This window comes from Serinus canaria, chromosome 1 (assembly GCF_022539315.1).
Source record: "Serinus canaria isolate serCan28SL12 chromosome 1, serCan2020, whole genome shotgun sequence".
Lineage (NCBI taxonomy): Eukaryota > Metazoa > Chordata > Aves > Passeriformes > Fringillidae > Serinus > Serinus canaria.
In genome coordinates this window covers 17,831,130-17,856,157 of record NC_066313.1, presented here as the reverse complement: position 1 = coordinate 17,856,157, position 25,028 = coordinate 17,831,130, and the positions used below count along the sequence as shown (strand labels likewise).

General features: G+C 38.9%; 1 protein-coding gene across 3 annotated transcripts in view; it reads right to left on the bottom strand.

The window, feature by feature from the left end:
- The window catches only part of ALCAM (activated leukocyte cell adhesion molecule), a 115,511-nt gene that overhangs the window by 3,807 nt on the left and 86,676 nt on the right, over window positions 1-25,028 (bottom strand). For all 3 annotated transcript variants that reach the window (XM_050977863.1, XM_050977871.1, XM_050977866.1), the window contains exons 4-15: window positions 24,647-24,711; window positions 24,180-24,267; window positions 23,148-23,330; window positions 18,221-18,348; window positions 16,499-16,628; window positions 10,870-10,982; window positions 9,861-9,996; window positions 9,648-9,785; window positions 8,066-8,194; window positions 7,331-7,369; window positions 7,070-7,187; window positions 87-201 (exon numbers count right to left, since the gene is read on the bottom strand). In XM_050977863.1, coding sequence (XP_050833820.1) covers window positions 114-201; window positions 7,070-7,187; window positions 7,331-7,369; window positions 8,066-8,194; window positions 9,648-9,785; window positions 9,861-9,996; window positions 10,870-10,982; window positions 16,499-16,628; window positions 18,221-18,348; window positions 23,148-23,330; window positions 24,180-24,267; window positions 24,647-24,711 — 1,355 coding nt within the window. In that variant the 3' untranslated portion in view covers window positions 87-113. The remainder of the gene's footprint in view (window positions 1-86; window positions 202-7,069; window positions 7,188-7,330; window positions 7,370-8,065; window positions 8,195-9,647; window positions 9,786-9,860; window positions 9,997-10,869; window positions 10,983-16,498; window positions 16,629-18,220; window positions 18,349-23,147; window positions 23,331-24,179; window positions 24,268-24,646; window positions 24,712-25,028) is intronic.

The window sequence follows — 25,028 nt, the reverse complement described above, 5'->3', positions numbered from 1 at the left end:
TGAGCACCAGACCAAGCTAGAGCTTTGATCAGCAGAGAGAAATGGTGGACAAAGAGATTTTTAATGCTGTAATATGAAACACTCACCTGGAATGATGACTGACACATTTTCTCTTAAGTTTCAGATTTATGATTGTTTTCCTCTAGTTTTTTGTTTTCTTCTATGTTTCCAAGATCTTTGTCTACATGTTTTGATGCTGTCCTACAATGTAAAGGAAGGTCAGTTTTTGCATGTCTACCTCATTTTGTTCTATACTCATGTTAATGACACTGCATCCTCCCCTCACAGTGAACAGAAAATTTTGACAGTTCTATTCTGAGCAGAGCAACAGGCTTGCATATGTCTGTAAATAGGCCAGTGACACCAGATCTCCCACTGCTGTGAGTACCACAGGAAGTATTGCAGCAGGGCTCTGTGTGTTGATCTACATCTTGAGGAATTCAGAATTATTCTGTGCTAGCAGACATTTAGTAAGGTTAAACCAGCTGTGGAGATCCATGTTTCTTGACAAAGACTGTGCAGCTTGTTTCAATAAACACGAGTCTGCTTTAAGGCATACTAAAGCGTTACAAGTGTGGCTAAAATATCTTGATCAGCATAGCAATCTTTTGTGTATTTGTAGTAAGTGACTTCAGAGCCCGTGCCAACGGAAGCTCTTTAAATGTGAAAAAATTCATGAAAATTCTGGCACCACTGAAAAAAATCTCACTCTGGCTTGTAGGTCTGTGTTAGCTACGACTGACAAGCTCTGGGTAAAGATGAGATTGTATAAATGTTTGGGGAGGGGGGGAAAGAGGTATCCCTCATTTAAAATAGCAGGTCTTCCTTAATGCAAGTAGTGGTGATGAATTAATGAGTTAAGTGCTTAGTTTAGCTTAGCACAATAAAACCACTATGCTATTCATTTAATCTGTGAGAAGCCTCACTCACTGTCTGCCAAGGTGAAAGATTCCTGCAGTGCTGTGATAACATTTTGAAGGGCCCAATTTTTAAAATGTAAACGGGCAAATATGTTTGAGTGGGACAAAGTAAATCCCTTGTGTCAAAGCAGATTATCGTATCTGCATTTTCTCGACAGATAATTTGCTTCCTCTACAGAAAAGTACGGTCTGTGTGACAGACTGATGCACATGCTCACCCTTGCCTCAGGGCACAGACCCGGGGTGACGCTGACTCGCGAAGTACAAGGAAGACACAGGCTGGGGAGTGGGACATGTCACGCTGACACCATGCAGGCACGCACGGAGCGGAGCGGGCCGGCGGGCGGGTTATTGCCGGAGGGGCGCTCCTGAGCGCATCCTCCATCTGAGCAAAGGCCGGGAGAGCGGCTGCACCCACGCGTGCCCCGGGCTAAGGACCCTGGAGCAGAGCCGCTGGGGCAGGGAAGCGTAGTTCTTGTCTCTGAAGAGCTCCTGGGGCAGTGCACATGCACCCAACCCCTCCCCACCTCTGGGAGTGCTTCTGAAATGCTGCTCTCCAGCTAGAGGTGGAGTGCCTGGGGAGGTTGGGATGCTGGATCCCAAATCCCACAGGCTGCACTGAAAGGGACCTCTCTGAAATCTTCTCGGCTTTAGAGGAGGTCATTTCCTGAGGGGCCACAACTTTTAAGACTTTAAAGCTGCATTATCCTTTGCTATTGGTTAGAGTGCCTCTGTTATGTCTGTGTGACTGACAGGAAGGTATCATGCTGAAAACCCATTTACTGCAAAGATCTGAGCTCCTCTTCATTACAGGCAAATTTAATTTTAAAAGTGCTGAGATAGTATTACAAAGTAACTTGTTCTACAGTGGTAAATTTCGATTGCGGAGTAACAATCTATTTTTTTGTGGTTTTCAAAACCTGAAGCACATGACGTGAATTAAAGGGAAGGATATGAAATGCAATGAAGAAGAAAATTCAATGCTTTGGTAGGGACTGACCTTCTGTGGGCTTAATAACCTTTCACAAATCTCTTTAATCCTAACAAAAAAGAAACAACCCTTCAAAAAAAATCCCTTGAAAATTAAAAAAGTTTATAATTTAAAGCATGTTTGGTTTAGGTTGAGCACATAATTTGGCTTGTCATGTGGCTAATGAGTCTTTTCCAAAAATAAGTCTCACAAAATTGGAGACAACAGGGGAAGAGATGAAAAGCTGAAAGAATCTGGACTCAGGCAATTACCTGAGCTGAAGTGAGTTGGATGTGAGAAAGCAGTACTATGCACATCTGTCCTCATAAAACTGCTAATGTCTACTCTTGGAGGCTGGATAGACTACTGGCATGGCTCACTGGGACCCTTTTTTTTGGCCTCTTATCACCAGTTTTCCAGGGCCCAAATCAGACTGAATCTCATATGACCTGACACTTAACAGCAGAGAGAACTGTCTTGTCTTTGATTAGGTTAAAAGTATTCAATGACTAACGTCAGGAGATTCTGCAATGCCATCAGGTTTTGATTTTTAAAGTAATCAATTTTAGTTCTATATTCAGTCAAATGAAATGTCACCTTTATTTTCCTAAAGCCACACTGGGCAAAAAATGGGAGACTTAAAGGGCAACACTAACTTTGAAAGAGGCAGGTGCTCCAGAAATCTTTTGGAGGGTGTTACAAACCACTTGCTTGAAATGAGAGCAGCAGCAGTTTTTCCTATCTGACGATCAGATGGATTTCGATTCTTAATGCCTGAGACTGAAATGCAGCCACTTATTTATGATGGTTCTGTGATCCTGCTGACCTGTTTTTTTGTTCCCCAAATGCCATTATCAAGGCAGAATCACCACCTCAGCACAAACAATGCTGCAGCCTTTTTAGTGCTAGCTAAACAGTGTCATTAAAAGAGCCAAGAGTTATCCTTTTTTGAGTTGTGGTCCCCAGACAGGGCTCTGCCAACAGCAGAGGAGCAGCCACCCCTGGCATGGCACCAGTCCCCAGGGCTCAACAGACGTGCTGGGGTTTGTAACAGAAACGTCTCAAAACATGGGTTCCATCATTCCTGAGGTGACTTCAGGCACAGGACAAGTGGTACTTGTCCAGTTTAACATTCAACAACAGTTGTTCCTTACTTTTTCTGCACAGTAACTCCTGCCAGCTTGCTCCATCAGACACTCAAGATTGACTTCTTCATAATATTTGAGTAGCTGGGCAGTAGAGTCTGAACATACAGAAATATTCCCAAGGATTTATCCAAAAGGGAAGACAGCTCACTTTACCCAGACCTGGAGCACTCTCACACTCTCATTATCTACAGCTTCACAAAAAAAAGCCCACAGCTTTGACAGTGTTGTTCTGAAGAGTGAGAACTTGGTTGTATAAATATGCGTTTACTCACTCTTCTTTTTTTTTTTTTTTTTTCCCCTTTAAACTAATTTGTAAACCACGGATCACTCTGAGCTCTTGCTAAAATTATGACTTGTATTTAATATTTATCTATGCTTGCTCTTCAGGAAAATAATTATCCTCAGGGAATCCTAATCAAAATCTCTCTGTAAGTAGTACCAAAGTGAGATTTTTGTGTTCTTTGGAGTGTGTGTGCTGTGAGGCCACTATTTTCATGGATCTTGTTCAGATACTGTTCATAGCATTGTTTGTAATATGAAGACCATTTTCCATGATAATTTTGTTGCCTGCTGCTGTGTAAATACAGACTACATATAGGTGACCTAAAATTTGATGTAAGGTTTTAATTTCTGATATCTTTTACTCTCACAAGTCTAGGCCTTGCCCTCAACACTATTTAAGGAAGAAAGTATGCAGTACTGTTTGCCCTTGTAACCCAAGTTTGTGATAATGACAGGTAAGATAATACACATCTGTGTAGTTCTGGCTGCTGAAGCAAGATCCACAAAGTTCCTTAAAGCTACACTCAACTGCACTGTTGCACATGATATTCTAGGAGCAAATGGTTTTATACATCCCCATCTGGACTAGTTGCAACCTCCTTATTTACTCCAATCTCGCCTTCCTCTTCCTCCAATTATTTTTAAATGTCCATTAGTGGGAGAAACCACAGAAATATTAGAAAAATATTCCAGTCATTAATCAATGGTGACTGTTTTTAATTTGTGTCACTTTTATATTAGATTTTTGTTATGAGCTGGTACTTTCAGAGATGTTTGGTAACTATGTTTTTTTCTCTGAAAGGGAACTGAGTGAAAACCAATACAAATGCTGAGTCTTGTTGAAAACATAGTGAGTTTCTTATATCTTTGGCCCACCATATCTGACTTGTATGCTTGTTTGCAATAAAGTATCAGAAATGCAGAACTGTTATGCTTCAAATATTCACTTTCAGAGATGCCAGTAACCTTTGTCATTACTGTGACCTGAGAAACATTTCAAGAGTTTGGTGTGCTCTGAGTGTGAACGACTTAAGGACTGCTGCTGTGATTCAGCTGGCCCAGCTGAAGTGATGTCCACTGGATGTTGAACCACTTTAACCTTGATCTAGCCTCATGTGACTTGAGATTTGGGCACCTCTCAACTACAGGGATAAAAATGGAGCCAAGATCCAACTACATGCCAACTTCCATGGCTAGAAAGCAGGGGACAGGGTGCTGAGTGTGCTATTTCCTTTCTGAATCTTTCATTTCTGCTGTACCCTCAAGCTGTTTCTGGCAAGGTGAAAAGTTCATATATGAAGATTAACCTAACATGGGTGTCCTGTAATCTCTCAACTGACGCTTGACACAAAAATTTTAAAAATATTTTAAAGTGCTGAGTTAGATTCTGTTCAGTACAGATTAGTTTACAACATCCTTTTTGGAAAAAGGAGAAATCTGCAGAGAACAACTGTTTGGCCTTCTGCTCAGATGAAGGAGAAACAAGGCATGCTGGGGTAGGTAGCCTCAACTCTTTATTCAAGAGGAGGCTGGATGCAGGATGTGGAATACAGATGAGTCTCTGATTTATGGGATCATATTCACACAGAAAAGAATATGTGGCAATAATCAGCTTTTCCATCAAGTGAAGCTGAGGCAGTGAGTAACTGTACAAGTGATTTATTGTGAATATATTCCAAGGCTACAAGTATAATTCCTACTTAGAGTGGATGACAAGACAATAGAAGATTATACAAACCACAACACCAATAACAAAAAAAAGTAATGTTTTTCTTGCCTCGGCAGACTTGGAAAGTTCTGTGCTGCTGCCTTCTCAGACTTTCCTTTGGCGTCACTTTGGGGATAGAGATTAGGTGAGTTACTGGTCAAGGGTGGGTTCCAAAAATAACTGATACCTGCTGGCCTGGATGGAAATGCGGGGGGTGTGCCCAGAGGTGTAAATTGCATTTTGCAAGGTCTACTTTGATTGCTAGGCTACGATTCATAATGAAAACTTTGTCAGAATGGGTACTGACATTCTGCTTGCTCCTGCAAATAAGGTGTGCAGAAAGCAGGGAGGATAGCAACAGATCAATTTAAAAATATACAGAGAACAGGAGGTTGTCAATGATGATACATCAGTTAAGGGGTTTGGAAGCCAGCAACCATGCATCAAATACAGAGACTATTGTTTAACCATAAAGGCATTTTTGTTTCCAGTGAACCTGTCTAATCAATTCTAGCCCTAGTTTTTCCTCTAAGCTTTAGGAAGAGAAGCTGAGCATGAGGAAAAGAAGTGGTGTCCATTTAGATTATGCCATATCCTATCTTTGAAGCAGAAAAAATTGTTGTAATTCATTAATTTTTCTCATGCTATATTCTACAATTCCTGTCAGCTCTCCCCACACTACTCAATGGTGCCAGAGGAGATATTTTACCTTCTCTGCCCTTGTTATACTCAAACCACCTCATCCAAAGAAACCCAAAGCAGTGTACCACAGCTTCATGACTACACATTCACACATTTGAAAAGGAACGACAAAGTTATCTTAGACATTATTGCAACAGTAGCAGAGTGTGGGAGGAAGAGCACTATGTTGCTACTTTTAATATTTTACCAAAAGAAGCATATGCTGTGGGAAAAAACCAAAAAAACCCCTCTATAGTATCTGAGTGCGGTTCTGTGCATGGGTAATTTATAACAATTCTATATTTGGAAAACTTCAAAAACCTGATCAGTTATGGTTGAGCCAAAGTCTTTATGTATTATACAAAAAAAAAAAAGAGCATTTCTTAGCAGATGGAGAATTCCTTGTTGTACTTTCACATCAGTGAAAACACATTTGTTCATAGTAAAAGCCCACTGGTATATTTTAGATTTCATCTGATTTGATTTTAATGGAAGACCATGCTAAAACCAATTGAACTTTAAGACTGCTTTTACACCTGTACTGATTGGAGCAGGTTATGCACAGCCACTTAACCTCCCTGCTCAGAAGCAGCTGTGAGAGCTGTCAGAAAGCAAGGCTGCTTCTGCCTGCCCTCAGTTCTCCCTGGAGATAAAGGTATGGGGGTAAGACCAAATGGGGCACACAGCAATTGCCAGCTTCAAAAGGATGGAGCACCTTGACACCTTCCCATCTATTTTCTGAAGTGAGCCTCTGTGACAAGGAAGAAAGCTGAAAATGGAAAATTATTTTCTATTTCTATGATGTCTAAAATCTGGACTGGGATGAGAGTTCCTAGATTTTTCAGCAACAGAAACTCTATTTTGACCAATTTTATTTCAGAAACCTCAAAGTACGTGTGAACAAAATAATTGAGGATTTCTCTTCTCACTGAGATGGTGGAGTCTTATTCTGTACATTATTCCATTTTTAAAGGAAACAAGGTAGCCAGTTTCTAAATGAAGGCAGTTTCTAGCACCAGTACAGCCACACAGACTTCCACACATCAAGCTCCACAATTAAGTGCTATATTTAAATGCAAGAGTCAGCACAGGCTTGGCTGTCAGGAAACAGGACCTCATTACTACTATGATCTATGAAAATCTTAGAGCCCCACCTCCAGGAGATGAGTCCCAGTAAGCATTAGGACAAGCCAATCAGAGGTACCAAGTTTCCTTTTGCTATCAAGTGCACCTACTGTAACAGCTTTTCACCACTCCAGAAAACTGGAATGCTGTAGAGGAAGGAAAACAAGTAAACATATATCTCTTCTTATCACTGTTCTTTTTCCAGCTTAGTATAAAATTTTCAAAAAATTCTTACTTTGATTTCTTCACATAGAGCCAGTAGACAACACCTGCAATCAGGGCAACCAGCAGAAGACCGACCACAATTCCCACTATTAGCTTTGCCTGGTCATTAACCTTTTCACTATTGTCATCTGAAGCAAAGAAGAAAAGTTAATGAGGTGACCTATGATAAAGTAAAGCATTGCAACATTTCTAAAGAATTTTCACCAGAAACAGAAAAAGCGATTAGAAAGTAAAAAAAGGAATAAAAAAAGAGAGAGGAAACCATACATACCACCTCTTTCCTCTGGCTCATCATATTCTGGAATACTTACTGAAATGAAAAATGTTAAAATTGAATTAAAGTTAACGCAGACCTAAAAATCACCTTTAATTACCAACTTACAACAATGACAGAAACTGGAACAATGGGTTCCAAATAAAATATTTAATCCCATCTTTAAACAGAAGCCTTTCCTTTTAAACTATACTATATACATTAGAAGAATCTTACTCTAAACCTGTAATATTCAAGTCAGAAATATTTCTGAGCAAGAATTTCTGTCCTACCTTTCCATGGCTTCTCACTGCCTTTCATCATGATACATGACTAAAACCCAGTATAGCTGATTTCTGTTGTGAGTCAAGTCATACCAATAACAATAAACTGTAATTTAGGGACTAAGAGATATTGTTAATTTTGCAATAAATAAATATCTCTCTCTTGTAAATGAACTATTACTTTGCAGTATTTTGTACTATTATGTTGTGCTATTATTTTGTATTATTGTTTACTTTTGTAGCTAGCCAAGAAAGCCATGAAGACTAAGTGACTTATTGTAGAAAACTATCAATAAATTTTATGTACTACTGATCCAGGTTGGATTTACAATTGCTTGACTTGAGACAAAAAGGTTAAATATCTTAGTATTAACATTACTATGCAGTCCTACTCTTCATTTGAGTGTGATGTATGGGTACTTTATGAGAAACTGTAACTTTAAGGAAATTATCTTTAGAGGACACTCACTAGCAGAGACGTTCATGGAGGTCACAGTCCTTTCTAGCTCATTTTCTGCAATGCAAGTTAAAGTTACATTTTCCTCTGGAGCAATTACAATTTTACTGGAAAATTTTCCGTTAACATATTTTGTCTCCTCTGTCTGAAAAGGTGAAAAATGAAGATTAGTATTATTTAAAAACACAGAGAACAACACACGCATCACTTGTATTACACAGTGAAAATGTTCAGAGGGAAAAAACTTTCAACTAACATTTCAGTTTTCCAAACTGTAGCAGGAGAAATACTACATTGTTTTATTAAAAGATAATGTGAATATTTGAAAGAAAAAGTTGGCCAAAATATCTAGTTATAGATAGTATAGTGTGCACTGTAAGACCAATGATAAAAAAATTTTTTCTAAAAAATTAAACATTCTGTATATGCTTTTAATTCAAGTATTTAAAAAAAAATTCCAAGTGAGAAAATTCTTAAAATTTCAAACTTCTAAGGTATAATTTTTTCCATCTTGCTGTTTCTTATTTATGTCACTATAATTCTTCACTTGGAAGAATTGTTCCAAGTTTTCCAGTTTCCAGCTTTCCAAGCTATTTCCACACTAAGCATTATTTTGCCAAGCTACGTGTGTCTAGTAGCACCTACAGTATCTGTATTGTAATATTGATGTGTTGTTCCTTAAATTTGCTGCACATCATTCTTGCATAAAGCAACACCCGGAGAAAACTATTTGCAATCATTTATATAGCTTCAAGACAATTCCTGTCCTATACCTACAAGTAAACAGACCAATTTTGTCAGCTACACATAATTTCTGTAGGCTCAAAGCAGAACCTAATGAAATGTAATGGAATCTCCAGGAGCACTGTACATTGTCCTTCCAGCCACTGACTGTAGAGAGGTCTCATTTATTTTTCCTGCTAAGGCAAAATCTGGCAATGCTTTTCATGGGATTTGGTAATCCATATAAAAATACTTCAGTTTGCACATTTTCCAGGTATTTTCCCTGCTATATATGTTCTTCTTATTTATCCCTCAGGATGAATGCATAATTGTTCTGTTTCCAGTGAGAAACAACAGGTATAACCATAGAAAAACAACTCTAAATATTAGGATAAAAGCTGCTAAGCACATAAGGAACTATAATGAATATAACTTCTGATTCACATATGCCAAATTTCATTACATTTCACTCAGTTAATGCCCACATCAAGTACCTATTTGCTTTCTAATGTAAGTTCTACAATTCCATTTTTATTTGCAAAATCTTTATGCAATGGCAAAACCAGCACATTACCCAGATAAAACGACTAAGTACCTTCATTTAAAAAATACATATTTCATTTGTAACCTTTGCTTTTTCCTTCCAGCTTCAGCTTGTAGCCAGTGGATCTCCTTTGCCTTTCTATTCAAAAAGGCTTTATCATAAAAAATCATCCATGTAAGTACATGGTAGCTACAGCTACCACTTAACCTTCTCCTAGATAAATCAAAAAGGCCTTTCTTCAATCTCACTACCTCAAAAATGTTCCTTGATTTCAATTTGCACTTCCTATACACTAGTTTTTGGTGAATAAAGTAATAAGAAAGATACTTGCTTTATTTAGGATGCTCCCACTGCCCGTAACTGTCCACTGCACTGCTGGTTTGGGGAAACCTTCCACATGGCAGATAATTGTCTTAGACATTTTATTTGTGTTGGTTTTCTTGGTCATTTTGATTTGAGGTTTTCCTACAAGAACAATATTACAGTTAAAAATTTTATTTTAAAATAAAAATTTATAGTTGTAACTATCTGCATGCTTACCTTCCACAATAAGTTTAAGTGTCTGTCTTTTCCTCAGTCCTTCAACCTCCTGTAGAGCAGTTTCACAGACATAGTTTCCAGCATCTTGATACTGAAGACTTGAAAATGATGGGCTTGTTTGCATTCTGGTATTGTCCTGATAAAGTTAGGAGTTAGAGATGACAGAGATGGACTTACAATACATTAACCCCTTAATGACTACAATCAACTATCAACAGAAGTTTTCACATGCTTTGGAAAATTAGAGCCTCACTTTTTTAAGCTGTTTCCCCATTAATAAGTACATTTGAATATACAGCATGAAAAGTGGAAACTGCTGGATATTTATAGAAGCCATCTCCTTTCTTCTCAAACAATTTTGCTTTTAAATCAAGAGCATAGATGGGATCAGTTATTAGCTCTGAGCTTTTCTAGTAGGTTGGCCAAGGCCATGAGTGATAAAACATTTGAGACACAAGTAACCCTCCTTTAGGCCAGGCTCATGAGATCAACATATGCTCATAAACAATCATTCAGCACCACCACTGTAAGTTTCCAGCACTACAGGTTTTGTATAAAGCCACCTTCTTCAATAGCTACATTTTCCACCATCTGATCTTTCAGCCCTTGCTCTTTTGTTATGCTTATCAGAACCAAGACCAAGTGCACCTCTGACAAAATGCATCAAAATTCCTCCAAATAATTTGGAGGAATTTTGGGCTTTTCTTCTTAGAAGAACCTTATTTTCAAAGGGCCTTGTATAGACCATTTCACAGAAGTTGTATTTGTGTTACAATATGCCTTAATTCTCTCCATTTGGAAGCTGAGCTGATAATTACAGTAACTGATTTTCAGTCATCAATGTGAGTAGATCTCATTTTAACCACATGCGTAAGACCCATTTTAACAATATTCTTTAAAAAGCCCAATGAACAACTTCCTTCCTTCCTTCCTTCTAAAACATTGAAGAAGCAGCAGAATGTGAAGAGGTGAACACCCAGATGGAGTGTGAAATAGATGAATTACTGACCTTTATCCAAAACACAGTTGCATTTCTACTAGAAGAAATTGTGCATGACACAGGCAGGGCCTCTCCAATCTGTTTTGTGACTTCTCCACTAGGAGTAAGCTGCAAATCCAGATCTGGGATAGAAAGAACATTTGTAAAAAGTTAATCTCAGAAAGCCTGGCCCATTTCAGAGGCTTATCAAGAAAAGAAAATGTGACTAATTGCACTCATTAAATTCAAGATTTCATTTCTTCAATAAAATTCAAGTCAATTTTATAAGGGAGGGAGATGAGAGAATAATTCTAAAACAGGCATTGCAGAACATTTATATTTTTGCTGTAATTATAGGCTAAAAGTAAAAGCAAAACCTCACTAATCACTAGACAAATGGATACATTTTTTTCACCTTGTTCTGCTGAAAGAATGACAGAGTAGGCACAAGAAGCTGAAGTACTTCACATAACAGGATGTGCATCTCAGAAAGGGAAGCACAGAATGCTGTGAGGGTAGCTTACTTTGGGCCAGGTAGAAATGCATCTTCAGGGGAGGACTAGTGCAGGTGGGGACAGATCATCCTACACAGTAATTGTGGAGAGAACAGCAAGGCTCAAGGGGTGCCTTTCTTTGGTGTGATAAAACTAGAGGATTTTTACCCTCAGGATCTGAAGAAGGTCAAAGAGGGTGTATGAAACATGAAACTGACTGAAGGGGTGAGAAGTCTAAATTACAGGGTTGGAGAACTGCACATGAAGCCCTTTATTTATTTTCATTTGTGACTTAAAATGCCACTTTTGTGTACCTCAAAAGAGTCCAAGCTCTGCCTGACATATTTAAGCTCAAGGGAAATTGCAGTCAGTGACAGCTGTGTTTGACACAAGGCAGGGTGAAAGCCAGTAACAGAAGCACCAGGAAACACTGCTCTGGATTTTTCTTAGTTTAAAGATTTGGTGGGCTGGTCATTTTTAAAAAAAATTAATCCTACAGTGCAAGAAAAGCAGAGTTTGCCAATCTTTATTTTGCTTCCCCTCTGACAGTGCCTCGCTTGTAAGCCAAGCTGCCTCGACTGAATGACTATCACAGATGTGTGCACACACACAAACACATCCAGCCAAAAGCACACATGACTTCATCTCAAACACAGTCCTTGCTTGAAAAGGGATGCAAAGCCTCCTTTTGGCTTTTAAGCAGAGCTTCAAAAAAAGCTTGAGACAAAAGTCACCGTGGAGGAAAGTGAGTTTTCCTTAACAAAAGAGTGAACTTCACTACTGGCTTCATTCAGTGGTTGCCCTGGGAACACCATTGTAATTTAAGGTAGAACTTGAGGGAACAACTAGGGCTCAGCCTGTACTACAGGTCTGCAGCACTACTGTCTGTGTTATAAGCCCAATGTCTTTTCTGAGAGGTCAGAAGAACTACACTTTCATCTGTGAATGAGTCAAAAATCTTGATCAGATAAAATGGCATCTTGTTTTTCTATTCCTAAGGGGATTTCCTATCCTCCCTCCTGAAACCAGTAAAAGGAACCCAACTATTCTCCTGTGGCTTCCAGAAGAAAAAAAAAAAAAAATGAAATAGCAAGACTCCTCCAGTGAGCAGTATATAGATTTGTTTAGTGAATTGGATGTGTTTCTTCTTAAACACATTCTACCAGGGCAGAGGGGTGGTTAAAGAAAAAGCTATTATTTTTTTTCCCCTCAAGAATTTCCTTCTACACGAACTTAAACCTTTTGTTCTTTAGAGCAAGATAGCACCTCCAACCTAAGAGATCACCAAAGGCCATTCAGAAGGCATTCCTCTCATATTTGCCATAGGAAGCAAAAATTCATGGCAGTTTTTGCCTTCATCTCAGGCAAGACTGACACTGAGCCCAGAGCAATCCTTCAGCCCAGTCTTCCTCCAGGGTAGTCTGACTGTGTCTTGCTGGCCCTTTGTGTGCTGCAACTGGGGCTACAACCCCTCCCACACCGGTCTTGGTTGCTGTAGCAGTTCAGAAAAATGTAGAGAGTATGAGATGAGCTACATAAATCAGAGCAGACCTTGTATGAATTATAAGGCAAGACAGAATTAAGCTACTGTTTAACACAGGATCCCCTCTAGAAGCTCTACATGAACAACTTGATTCAGCTTAATTTTCTGCCAGTTTATCAGTAAGGTCCACAAAATAAAGTGATGTAGTTATCCTTACCTCTCTACTTAGTAAATAATCTCACTTTGGTACAGAAGTATGAGGAGAAAACATTTCTAGCATATAGAAGACTATCAAAACCAAATTTTTGTCTCCATTGGAAAAAAACTTTCCTGCAAGAATTTTCTGTACATTTTGCATTTGGCTTTGAAATGTTCTTCAGAAACAAGCTCCTCATCAGGCACCATTTTCAATATATGCTAGCTCTTAATGTGGTCTCATTTGAAGTCTTGCATTGATTTCAGTTCTGTCTTTGCATACCAAGTAGGGCAGGAAAGAGACAAACAGTGCATTCTGCACGTATCACTACATCATGTGAGGGAGGTATGGAATTAATGTGGGCAAGACTGGAGCACATTTCAGTTTGGAAGCTGTGGCACATCTAGGACAGACTCCCAGCATTTAAAGGAGGCCTCTGATGGAATACTGTGCTACATTTGGGAAAACTATGCAGGCACTTGTTGTGGTCTGAACTCCATAAATAAACTAGCAGACAACTGGAAACTTCTCCCAGTATCTTGAGAATAGATTTTTCCATGCAACATTCAAAAGGTGATTTTCCCTGTATTTTCAATGGCTTTACAGAAAGACAAGACAAGTCAAAACAAGGCCATAAAAATATCTATAGAGAAATACAAATGCTATACTCCTAAGACCTTAAGTTTACTGGATGGTTTGCAGAACACATTTTAGCAGAAAGGAAAGCATCACAAATAGGAAGTTCCACAGACCTAATTACTCCACACTCGGTTTTATGTGCTGAAACAATTACAGAATCATAGAATGCTTGGGCTGGAAGAGACCTAAAAGATCCTCTGCTTCCAACCCCTCTGCCATGGCCAGGAACACCAACACTAGACCAAGATGCTCAAACCCCCACAGCAACAGATAATGAAAGGGCACTGTGGGTTGAAAGAGTTGCTTTTTTATAGCTGAGGGAAGTTATAGATGTCCTCTTCTGCTGGGTGTTTTCCTTGCCTCACCCAGGGTGTGCTTCTACATCTCTGTAAGTGGCTGTAAACAGCTTTTGCCCTGGTCCCCTCCTGCCAGTTTTGCTCACCTGGCCCTGGGCAAACTCACTGAAGGAACAGAGCTGGCAGAGAATCTACAACTCGTGGGAAAAACCCCAAATCCCCAACATCAACCCTGTTCTGTTGCTGCTTCTGTAGAGGGACAAATCATGACAACTCTGAGCACTCAGTTCTGCTGGTATATTGGGACCTGGCTGCACAGATCCTGCTCTGAAGGGCAAGAGCTCAGGTTGTACACTTTGTCCTTTATGTTCCATGGATAAGGCAGGGAATCTTTCATCCCCACTCGATTTTTTTTGTAAATAATTTCCCTAAGCATTGCGGGTAACTCTGAAGCTTTAATGTCAATTTTCAGTTTTCTGTAAGCCTCATAATTTAAAGACAACTTGGAAAAATGGAGCTTGGTATTCTCTACAAAAAATATTTGAGGATTATGGCATAATAATGTTTTTCAATACCAGCAAGAAGCTTTCCCTACCTAGGCACCAAAAGAAAGCAGTGCCAATATAACGCTTAATAAAATTGGTTTGGGAAAAGACACTACAGTTGAAATTTAACAAATTACTATAAATAGTTTCTCAAATAATTTGAATTAATTTTAAAATAATTTAAATATTAAAATTAATTAATCAATTATTTAAAATTTATTTTAATCAATATTATTATATTGCCTGCTTTTTGTTGTGCTTGTGGTTGGGTTTTTTAAGAAGAAAATAAAAAAATCTAAAATGCTGAGATTGGATATGAATAAATGAAAAGCTCTGACTCCTGATCAAGGTTTTTTTAGTGTGCCACCAAAGAGAGGAATATTCATCCATATAAAAGGTGAGCAATAAAGCAAAAAAGGGAGAAAAAGTAGGATTTGATAAGCATTAGTAAGTAATATCTGAAGGAGAGACAGCAGAAATGCTTTAGACCAGCATCAGACAAGACAATGAAGTACTTTATGGGTGGTGCATGGTCTGGACATTCAGGAATTACAGAACTATTCCAGGCCATTGCACCTCATTTTAAGAAAAGGCTTTATTGCAGATAGAGGTGTTTTGGAAAAAAACGAACCCTAAGTAAAGTGAAGTAGTAGGGTACTGAAGTGCAGCTCTGAGTTCTGAGTAGCTGCATTAGCTGCCAGCACTGGGAAAATTCATGTCTAGAAATTACATGTTTCTCTGGCATAGCAAAGCTCTTTGAATGTGCAGACAAAATAGAAGACATAGGAAAATTGGCTTGTTAAAAATAACTTGGAGCTGAGAAAGCCATTTTTTAGAGTAATTATTTATGAAAGCAAAAGTAGACATGCAATACACTTGGAGGAAAATCAAAGGACTGGTTACACCACAGCAAAGGTACCTTTGCTACCCAGCAGTGAAGAGGCAGCAGCACAGAGCCCTTTTCAGGTTTTACATGCCCAACTCTTGGCTAACAGAACAGGTGGGCAGGGTAACAATGGATGATCTTATTAAAGGCAAAATATTCATTAAATATAATAGTGTAATTAATCATGTGTAGCGTAATTAATCAATAATCACCAATATATTATGCATGTATTGTACCTCTTTCAAGAAAAAAAAATCAAAATCAAATATAGAAACATTAAGTTTGTTTTCATGTAAAATATAACTACAGTGGAAGCCTTTAAACTTCATTATCCTTCAGATTCCCCTGAATCTGTCAACTACTGCTGATACTGTGAAGACTACAGACAATCAATGTTTTTAGGGGAAAACTTCTACCCCTGGTATGAGTTCTATTTAACAGCCTGTGATAATATAGCAGAGTTTGAAAGAGTTCCTGCTCTTGACTTCTGCATAAAGAGACCAAAAGCAACTATTGCTTCAGTGGTTCAACCAGTTCAATGGCTGCTTTCGAAGTGTTGCTGATAGTGTGACTAAACAGTATCCAGCTAAAGAAAATTTACTGAGCTCTGTAGCTGTCACTGTCCTGGAAAAAGTAAAAAACCCCAACTTTTCCTATGTGAACATAATGACTTCCTAAGTTTCTTTTCTAGGCTCCTTACAGGTTAACCTCATTGAGGGAATGGGAACTTAACTAAGAAGAATGATCTTCAGTGATATTCCTGTGGATTAGCTTCCATGTTTGTGTACATTCAAAGGAACAGCTGGAAGAAAGTAATTTGCCCTATGAGCACATGAGCAAGAGATACAATAACAAAATTCTCACTGTATGTGACAGTGTAATAGAGCCATATACTAACCAAAGTTACCTGAAGTGAAACTAAACAGCCAATGACTTGAGAAAGTCAGGATTTTCAAACAGAAATACATTAGAATAAATAGAAATGACTGGACACGCCTTCAAACTAACTCTTCACCTGTAGGGAACTGCACTAAGCTGCACACACAAAGCAGAGAAACCATCCCAGGAGGTCCAAGAGCAGTTTGAATCCTACCTAGGAGTGCGAAATGCAATGACTTACAGTGCACAGTGATGGTGGTTGAGTCCATCATGCTTTTGTCAGTCAGAGAGCACTTGTATTCTCCTGTTGCATTTCGTCTCACATCTGTCATTATGTAAGTATCTGAGCTTCTTATACCTTCTGTTTCTCCCTGCAGGTGGAAAACAAGACATTTACTGTACATAGGCCTGCTAAACTCACTAATTTTGTTGAGGATTTTTTTTAATTACAAGGATGTTGAAATACTCCAAAGCACGTATAGACACAGCATCATTGAAATGTAATTACCAATTAGTTAAGTAACATTTACTTCCTGCCTGATAACATTACTTTTTAAAAAACAACAATCAAGAGCTTACTCTTTTAATTGAAAGACTAACTCATTTTAGAGGATGTTACAATACAAAATTAAAGAGTTTAGCCAAAAAACCAGTCTACTAACAAGTATTGCAGAAATCAAAACAACAAATCAAATTCTGTTTCTAAATCTGGTTCTGATATATTCAGCTTAGGACAAATCATGCTTTTGAACAGCACAAGCACACTGGTGTTTTGAACTAGCCAGCAAGTGCTGCTTTATGGCTGTCCAGTTCCCCAGTTTCCCCCTGATTACTGACTTAGATCAGCTTTGAAACAAGCATAGAATGATACCTTAATTCCTATCTCTGAATCCAGAGAGAGATTTATAATACAGGTGAGCCTTTCAAAGAGATCACCCACTGCAACTCTCCTTGAGAGAAAGGACCAGTATCAGGCAGCAGGGAGCCCACAGATAAGACAAACTCGGGTGTTTAGCTCACTCACTGTGATAGTAGAGCAAGGAGAGATACCAGACACTTTTTCACTGGCATTTAGTGACTTTCTAGGATGACTCACTGAATCTAAATGGCTGTTCTGAGATAAGGACTTCAGCTCCTGGCTCCCCTTGCTCTCTCCAACAATTCAAACATGCCAGGAGTCCAGAGTAGTGACTATTATGTTCAGAGGGTGACATGCTGGGTTTGAAATATCTGAAAGGACACCACTTCTTTTGGCTTCTCACAAGAGCAGCTCTGCTCAGAGCTGCAGCAGGAACAAATAAGGCATATAAAACAGGAGGGGGAAGCAGGACATGGGAACAAGGACCAGAAGTCTTAGAATATAAAGCCACATCTGTCTGTGGATTTCACCAGTGCTAAGAAGATTAATGGTAACAAAGCCTTTATTTTTCTCAATCTGTGTCTTAAGCATTTTACAGATTTGTTCTTCTGTGCTGTCACACACATTATTTTTTATGTTGTTATGCCACCAAACAATTAACTGAAGAAAAGAAATTGCACAAAGATTAATCTGTGAAAGTCAAAAAAATAGCTGAATTAATTTGCTGTACTTTCACTGCTGGATCTGTGTTATGACAACAGATGAAATGGTTTTCTTCTAGATGCTAAACTGCTGTAATCAAAACTGTTTATTAAAATACCTGATGACAGGAAATAAAGCCTTGTAATTTTTAGTGGGTCTAAACTCCTGAAAAATTTGGGTGGGCTGGGGGGAAGGAGAGTTTTTTTCAAAAAAATTTTGGCAACAGAAGTGAGGTGTTCTCAGAGTGTGATATAATGGTCAATGTCTATCTTCAGTGTTTGTCGCATGGAATTCCTTTCTTCATTTGTTACAAAACCACCTAGACACTGACATGTAGCAATGTCTGCAGGAAGGAATAATACAGAATATTTCACTAGGCAGCGACAGCAAGGCAGGACTTACTGGAATGTAAAACAGGAACTCCTGTGGAGGAGGGTTGCCATTTCCTGAGCACTTCAGAGTGATGTTATCCCCCTCTTTAATGGTGCTACTTTGTGGCAGCACTCGAATAGTCACCTTCTCTGTTGGGTCTGTGAAAATAATACATATTTAATAGCTTCAGAGTAATCATACAGCAACACTATGCATATGATATTCAGTGCCCAAGAAAATGCAATTTTATCATCCTGCAGCTGAAAATATTTGCATGTGTAGATCTTTTTTTAAAAGAACTTGAAGTTAATCACACGACATAAAATTCATTTTTATTCTATAAAATACCTGTAACTGAAACAGCAATGATTACAACTATGTCATGTGCTTTAAAGCAAAAGAAATCCTGATTAGTATGAACCATTTCATGGTGTGATTTCATTATGAGGGATTAACTTGTCCTCTGTGAAATTCCCTATTTGGAGGACCACAGCAATCAGAAAAACAACTGAAGCTCTCAAGCCGTGTATTAGTACTAGATAATAGCCCTCTGGCATTAAAAAGAATAAATATGAACTAAGCAACTATGTTCAGCCTATTTTATATGCTGATCGCTGCAGTCTTTTAGAAAGATAAATCTGGTGAACATAATAGGACCCTTAGCATAGTCAACAGAACACTAAATGTAACATACTTCTGTCATGTTCACTGAAGTTGAACTATAACTTACATTTTACTTTCATAATTTTTTTAAGCAGAGTATTCTTCAGCAGATGCTATTATTTCTAAGCAGAGGCCTAAACATAATTTTTTAGAAAACAAAGTAAGATGAAAGAAATTAAAATAAAATGAGCAGATAACTCTCCCTATTTTAATGTCAAAGGATAAATAAAATTCCATCAAAGATGCCAGTCTTGCATTAAGATACAGCACAGCACACCTTATTAGACACTAAGCACACCTTATTAGACACTAAAGACACTAACTGCTTTCTCTCCCCAGCAGAGAAAGCCCTGGCTGACAGGTGATTTTGTGTGTTTAGTGAAGCATGTGCTCTACAGCCCTCCCAACCCTCCAGGAACTCCTCGTCCGTCTCCTGCAGATTTCTCAGTACCAGGAGCTGCCTTCCACTGCAGCCTCTCAGGCACTGAGAGCCCTAACACAGCCCAGCCCCTCACCCTCCCCAGGGCAGGACAGTGCTGGATTCCAACCTGCCACAGCCTCCCTCCTTCAGAGCCTGGCTCCCTTCCCATGGAAGCACCACACTTGACCAAACAAGCTTCGACCTCAGCATCTTCAGAGCTGAAGCACAACTTTGCCTGCTTGGAAAAAGGAAGTCCAGCATCACTGCTGGTATGTAATACAAGAGATACAATGAGATAGCTGGCCAGGAGTGCCATGCATGCCCATCTTGGTAGCTGCTGGGCCAAAAAACTCAGTTTCAGGGACTGCTGCAACATGTCTTTCCTTCTGTCAAGTTTATGTTAAGGTAAAGTTATCATAAAGAATATCTAGGTATATCCTGGAATTGCTTAGGCTTTGTCTTGAGACTTAAATGGGAGGAATTAATAAAGAAAAAGACTTTCATTTAGAACAGTTTTTTTTCCCCACAGAGTCAAACATAACTGGATTAAATATGGACACAGTTAAACAAAAGTTACATTCTTGCAAACCACCAGTCTTTTCTCTAGAAATATCCTACCCCTCTATTTACAGCATTCAACCAAGAGCAAATTTTAATTTAATTTAATTTGCTAAACTAGAGAAAACCCCAAACATACAGAAGTAAAGCCCACTTTAACTGTTGCCTAAGATGAAGAGGTCATTTTCTTGAGGGAGATGCAGGCTGAGAACAGGGAGATGGTGTCCAGCACCATGCAGAGTGGTGCTTGGTATGAATAATGTGCTCCCCTACTTTCACTGAGAAACAGGATCAGCCTGGTGAAGACACATCTTGCCTCTCAGCGGCACACATGCCTGACTTGGCCCACCTTACTTGGTGCTTTTGCAAATCTGAGATTCTGCTTTCTACAACAGCAAAATTCCAGGAGCCAGCACCAAAAGGCAGCCATAGAGTAAATGAATGCTGCTATCCCAGGGCTGCCCCAGCCCCAGTGCCATTTCAAGGAAAACACCAATGCTGGAAGCAGCCTGAGTGTGAAGTGTCCTTGACTCTAATCTGTTATGTAAAGCAGTTTATCCATAACAAAGCAGACACCTAACAGCAGGGCATGGCTGGGAAGCCTGCCTGACAAACATTATCTTTTTACACTGATTAATGCTGAGCAGAGCCCTACATAACTGAAGCCTAGATGATTAAATATCTGAGATAATATCTAAGTGTGCAGCTCCAAGACTCCTCTCCTAGTACTCCTTGCTTTCAGTAGCTTCCTTGCTTGCAGCTGCAAAAGCAAGCATGTAACTCCTGCTAGCTGAGCTAAATTATCCTAATCTAAGTAACATCCAACACAGCAAGAGCTAATTCACTCTTCTTCTCATACGAGGTTACAGTGGCTGGCTCCTTCCAGGATGTGAACTAGCTATTAAACACTTGAGTACTAAAGACTGCACTCAATGCAAAAGATAAAATAAAAAACCAAACAAAACAATATAACATTTATTAGATCCTGACTGAATAGATATATCTTTAAAAAAAAAATCTTCTGAAGGCATAATTTTAATCATGCTCTCCCCATTTCTTTAGGAGAAATGGATAAGTTGCAAGGAATGAGCAGCAGGTCTTTATGATTTGGTTCTATTGCTTTAGAGATGCAAAATATCAGTTTTGACAGTCAATCTAAAATAAAAAGGCTGAAAGACTTCCATTTCTTAACAGTTGAGTCTGCCATTTTTAAAATCTGCATTATATTTGACTCATTAAAAAAAAATCACATTTATTGAGAAACTAATTAGGAACACTGAACTAAACTAAAAAAGCAAAATGAAATCAGACGGGTCATTATCATCAACTAACAGCAGTCATGAAATGCATCTCTTGAAGTTTGGACATCTATTAATGAAGAATTTCACAAATTGATTTGGAGATGCATTTATGCAGAGTAAGGAGGTGAAGTTACAGCAAATGAGAATACTCAGAAAGAAAACAGTGTAACTCCATACTCCAAAGCCAAAGTTCATACCTGAGGCCTCTCCAGTACTGAAAAATGTGCCCGCCTCCCAGTATTTGCTAATTAGTAACACACTGCTGGAATTAATTTAATTGTGTGTTACTAGACCAAGACTAGAAGAGCTAGTTTATCAAACATTAAATCTTTATACAGAGGGCACACTGCACGTGGCCAGTGACCATCCCAGAGCCATGCAGCCTTTTTTCCCCTTCATATTGCCTAGTTCTTACTTGCAAGTGCATGTAGTACACACACCACAGAAATCTGCAACAGCCTCACTCTCAACAGGTGAAGTAGCCCTAATGCATGAAAGCAGAGGGGAAATGAGGACAGCACAGCATCTCTTGGCAAGTAATAGCAACAAATGCTTTCTGGTCCTTACATTTCTTTCCTGGGAACATCTGCCATTCACAGCAGGAGTTATTCATGGTCATGGGGCTCCACAAATGACAGAGAAAAACACAGTGAAATTTGGTACCCAGCTTTATGAAGCAAAAAAAAAAAAAAAAAAGCCTCTAGCTTTAAATTGATGGGATAGGTGTCAGCAGGCTTGAAATGCCTATGGTATTCCCATGGGTAACAGCTGTCCCAGAGGTTTCCCAGAAATTTTCTTTTCCCTTAGTTGTGCTGGCTGTTGCTCTGGAGAAAGAGATGGTAAAAAGAGAACTCTGACTTCAGATGAAACCAAAGACCAGCTGCTCCAAGGCTGGGTTTTATTTGATCAAGGTCAAAACTGATCCCCTACCCTGCAGCTCAAAAAACTTTACCTGTAGAGGAAAAGCAACTAGTGTCTAGGCAGAGCACACATGGCACTTCCAGCCCATGGCTTTTGTTTTCAAGGCAATGCTGCACCCACACTACTTGGAGAAATCGAGTGCCTGATTTTCTTTGTTTGCAGCTGGACTACACAGCTGTCATACAGCACACTGCTAAGACATAGATGCTGGACTGTATACTTAGACCCTCTCCCTCCCAAAACAGGGACTCATCTTTTATAAGATGAGGTACTAAAAGTGTGCAGAGAGGTAATACTCGACTGGACATATTGTCTGTCTCCTGTTCCTCTACATCCTGCTGTGACCTGCTGCCTTCTACAGTCCTTCAGAAGCATCATTTACATGACTTTGAAATGCCTCTTCCCCTGGCCTTTAAGTGCTGCCACCTCCTCTGATCTTTCCTTGCCAACAGCCTGTTTTGCTTATTCAAAGGAACATTATGATTTCCACATCTGTCAGTAACACAGTAAGGAAGCTGCTTTAGAATTCAGTCCAGTTAGAAGCAATTATTTGCACAAATTCTTTACTTAAAAGTCTACCAATATTCAAATCATACATTTTAAATGTAAAACACAGCATCTTACAACTGTAAGATGCTTCAGAGAAGCATTTTTCTGAAAGGTAGACAGCCAGCATTAACTGCTTGGCACTGACTCTGAAAAGATGAGAAAAATATTTGAGTTTACTAAAAACTGTATTGTGTATTTACTGCATATTTTAGGGGGCACAGAATCACTTTTATCAACCACTATAACTTATCTTAAAATTCTCAAAAGCCTATTTTATTGTAAATTTTTATGGCTATCGCTTTTATCTTGTCAATGACATCTTGATATTCATTATTCCATTGCTAGGAAAAATGAAATCTCAGGTAAATCTGAAGATAATAAAAATTACCTTGGCAATGTACTCAGATCTTCTTGATGCAAATCAGTTTTGGAGAACCATTTCAATAGCCAAGCACTCTATAATTTTGAAAACTGTTTCTGATTTTGCTTTCCCCTGCCCTGGAGGTAGACTTTGTACAGTAAAAGATGCTTTTTGATAACTTACAGTGAACATCGAAGACAACTGGTTCAGACTGCATTGTTTTCTGGCCAGATGGTCCATAGTAAGTCACAATGCAAGAGAACTTGGCATTTACATCTTCCTTTGTTGGCATGTACTCAAGAGACGATGTCATGGTGAAGAGTCCAGTTGTTGCATCCACAATCTTTTGCGGATTTATGACTACAACTGAAAAGGAAATAACGTTTCAGTGTCACACACTCAGAACCTGAAACCTTTTTCCTGTATGTTGTTGCCTGTTCTGCATTTGAGATCAGGCTGCAAAGAATACATGAAACATGTTACCCAAGAGATTGTACACGTTTCCTCTAGTACTGCCACTGAAGTATACCAGGAACATTTTAACAACAACACACTTCTAACCTACCTAATATTTTAAATCAAATCCAAACAAAAAACTAGTTCTAAACAGGTGCGGTTTTTACTATGATTCAGCCTAATTTGTAAGACAGAAAGAAAGCCTCAAACATGATGGCAAAAGAATTAGGGTAAAATTTATTTTTTAATTATCCTCTATTTTAAAAGAAAGGAAAAGGAGGAAAATAGGAAAAATTGTAGCCTTGTTGATCTGTCAAAGTTGAAAAGAAAGAAAAAAAATATAGTTGTTCTTACATATCCTGGAAAATAATTAGTTGTATAAGATGATGGTCTGTGTGGTCCAAAACACAATATTGGACAGGTATGAAACTGAGGCAGTTAATACCTTTTAAGAAGTTGGAAATTAGATACAGGTTTTTATTAGTTACATAGGCTCAAAAATAGCTTTGGGATATCATTAATAAAGGCAATTCTCCTCCCCACAATGTGTATTTAAAACTGGAACTAAAAGAGAAAGATTATGTGGTGTAGCTTGGGTACTCTGAAAGGCCTGAACAACTCCTTCCAGCTGTATGTTTCCATATGAGCAGTTTTTCTCAAAGGAAGAATACATTAGAATAAGGCAGAGCAACCCTTATAAACACTTCATGCATACACCCATGTGCGGATCCAGGGACATTGGCCATTACCAGAACATACCATCATCCACATGCTGCAGAGCTCTCCCGTTTTTGTACCACGTGACGTTGCCCTCGGGATAGCTGTCCCTCGAAACGCATTCCCCAAGCTGCAAAACAGACAGGAATTGGCCACCTGCTTTCTCCACTAGGCTTTAACATCATTCTGGTTTTACTAATGCCATTTGGGGTCAAAAGTTCTAGGAAGTTCAAATGCTTGGCCTCAACTGTTTTTCTTAAATGAGGCACGTTGAATCGGTGAGGATTTGGCAGAGGGCGGTGGGTCTAAGATCAGGGTGGCCCTTGTTTGCAGATCAGGCAGGAATAAATAGAGTAGTGCAAGGCAACTGCTCTCTGCTCAGGCTGGCTATGGACTCACAGGCAGGTGTTCATTCATTCACCCCTCTGAGCCACCACCTCTGTCTGGACTGTAAAGGGACTTCAGGCAGCTGTTGGGAACATAACTGCGAGGGAGAATGCTATTCTTACCATTTGTAGCTTCTCTGTTTCTAAGAGGTTTGCTTGATGTAAGATTTCTGGTTGAGAGGGTTGTTCTAAAACATAAATAGGATAAAAGTACTGGTGAAGGGAGCACAAACAGCTGTTGAAAAACAAAAAAATACTAAAAATATGTGGACTTTTGAAATGAAACAGAATAATCTAGCTTGATACAGTCTTACCTACATTTTCCCATTAAAAGAAGAAAGGGTGAGGTGTTTCTATTTCAATATTAGCAAAAAAAACCAAGAGCAAACTCTCACTTCAAATGTTTCACACCTTCCATAATGAATTCCATGTACTCTGACAATACATCTTTTAGCCAGACAGACTAGTTCACCTCCCAGGAGGAGAGAACCTGATCTGATCTATT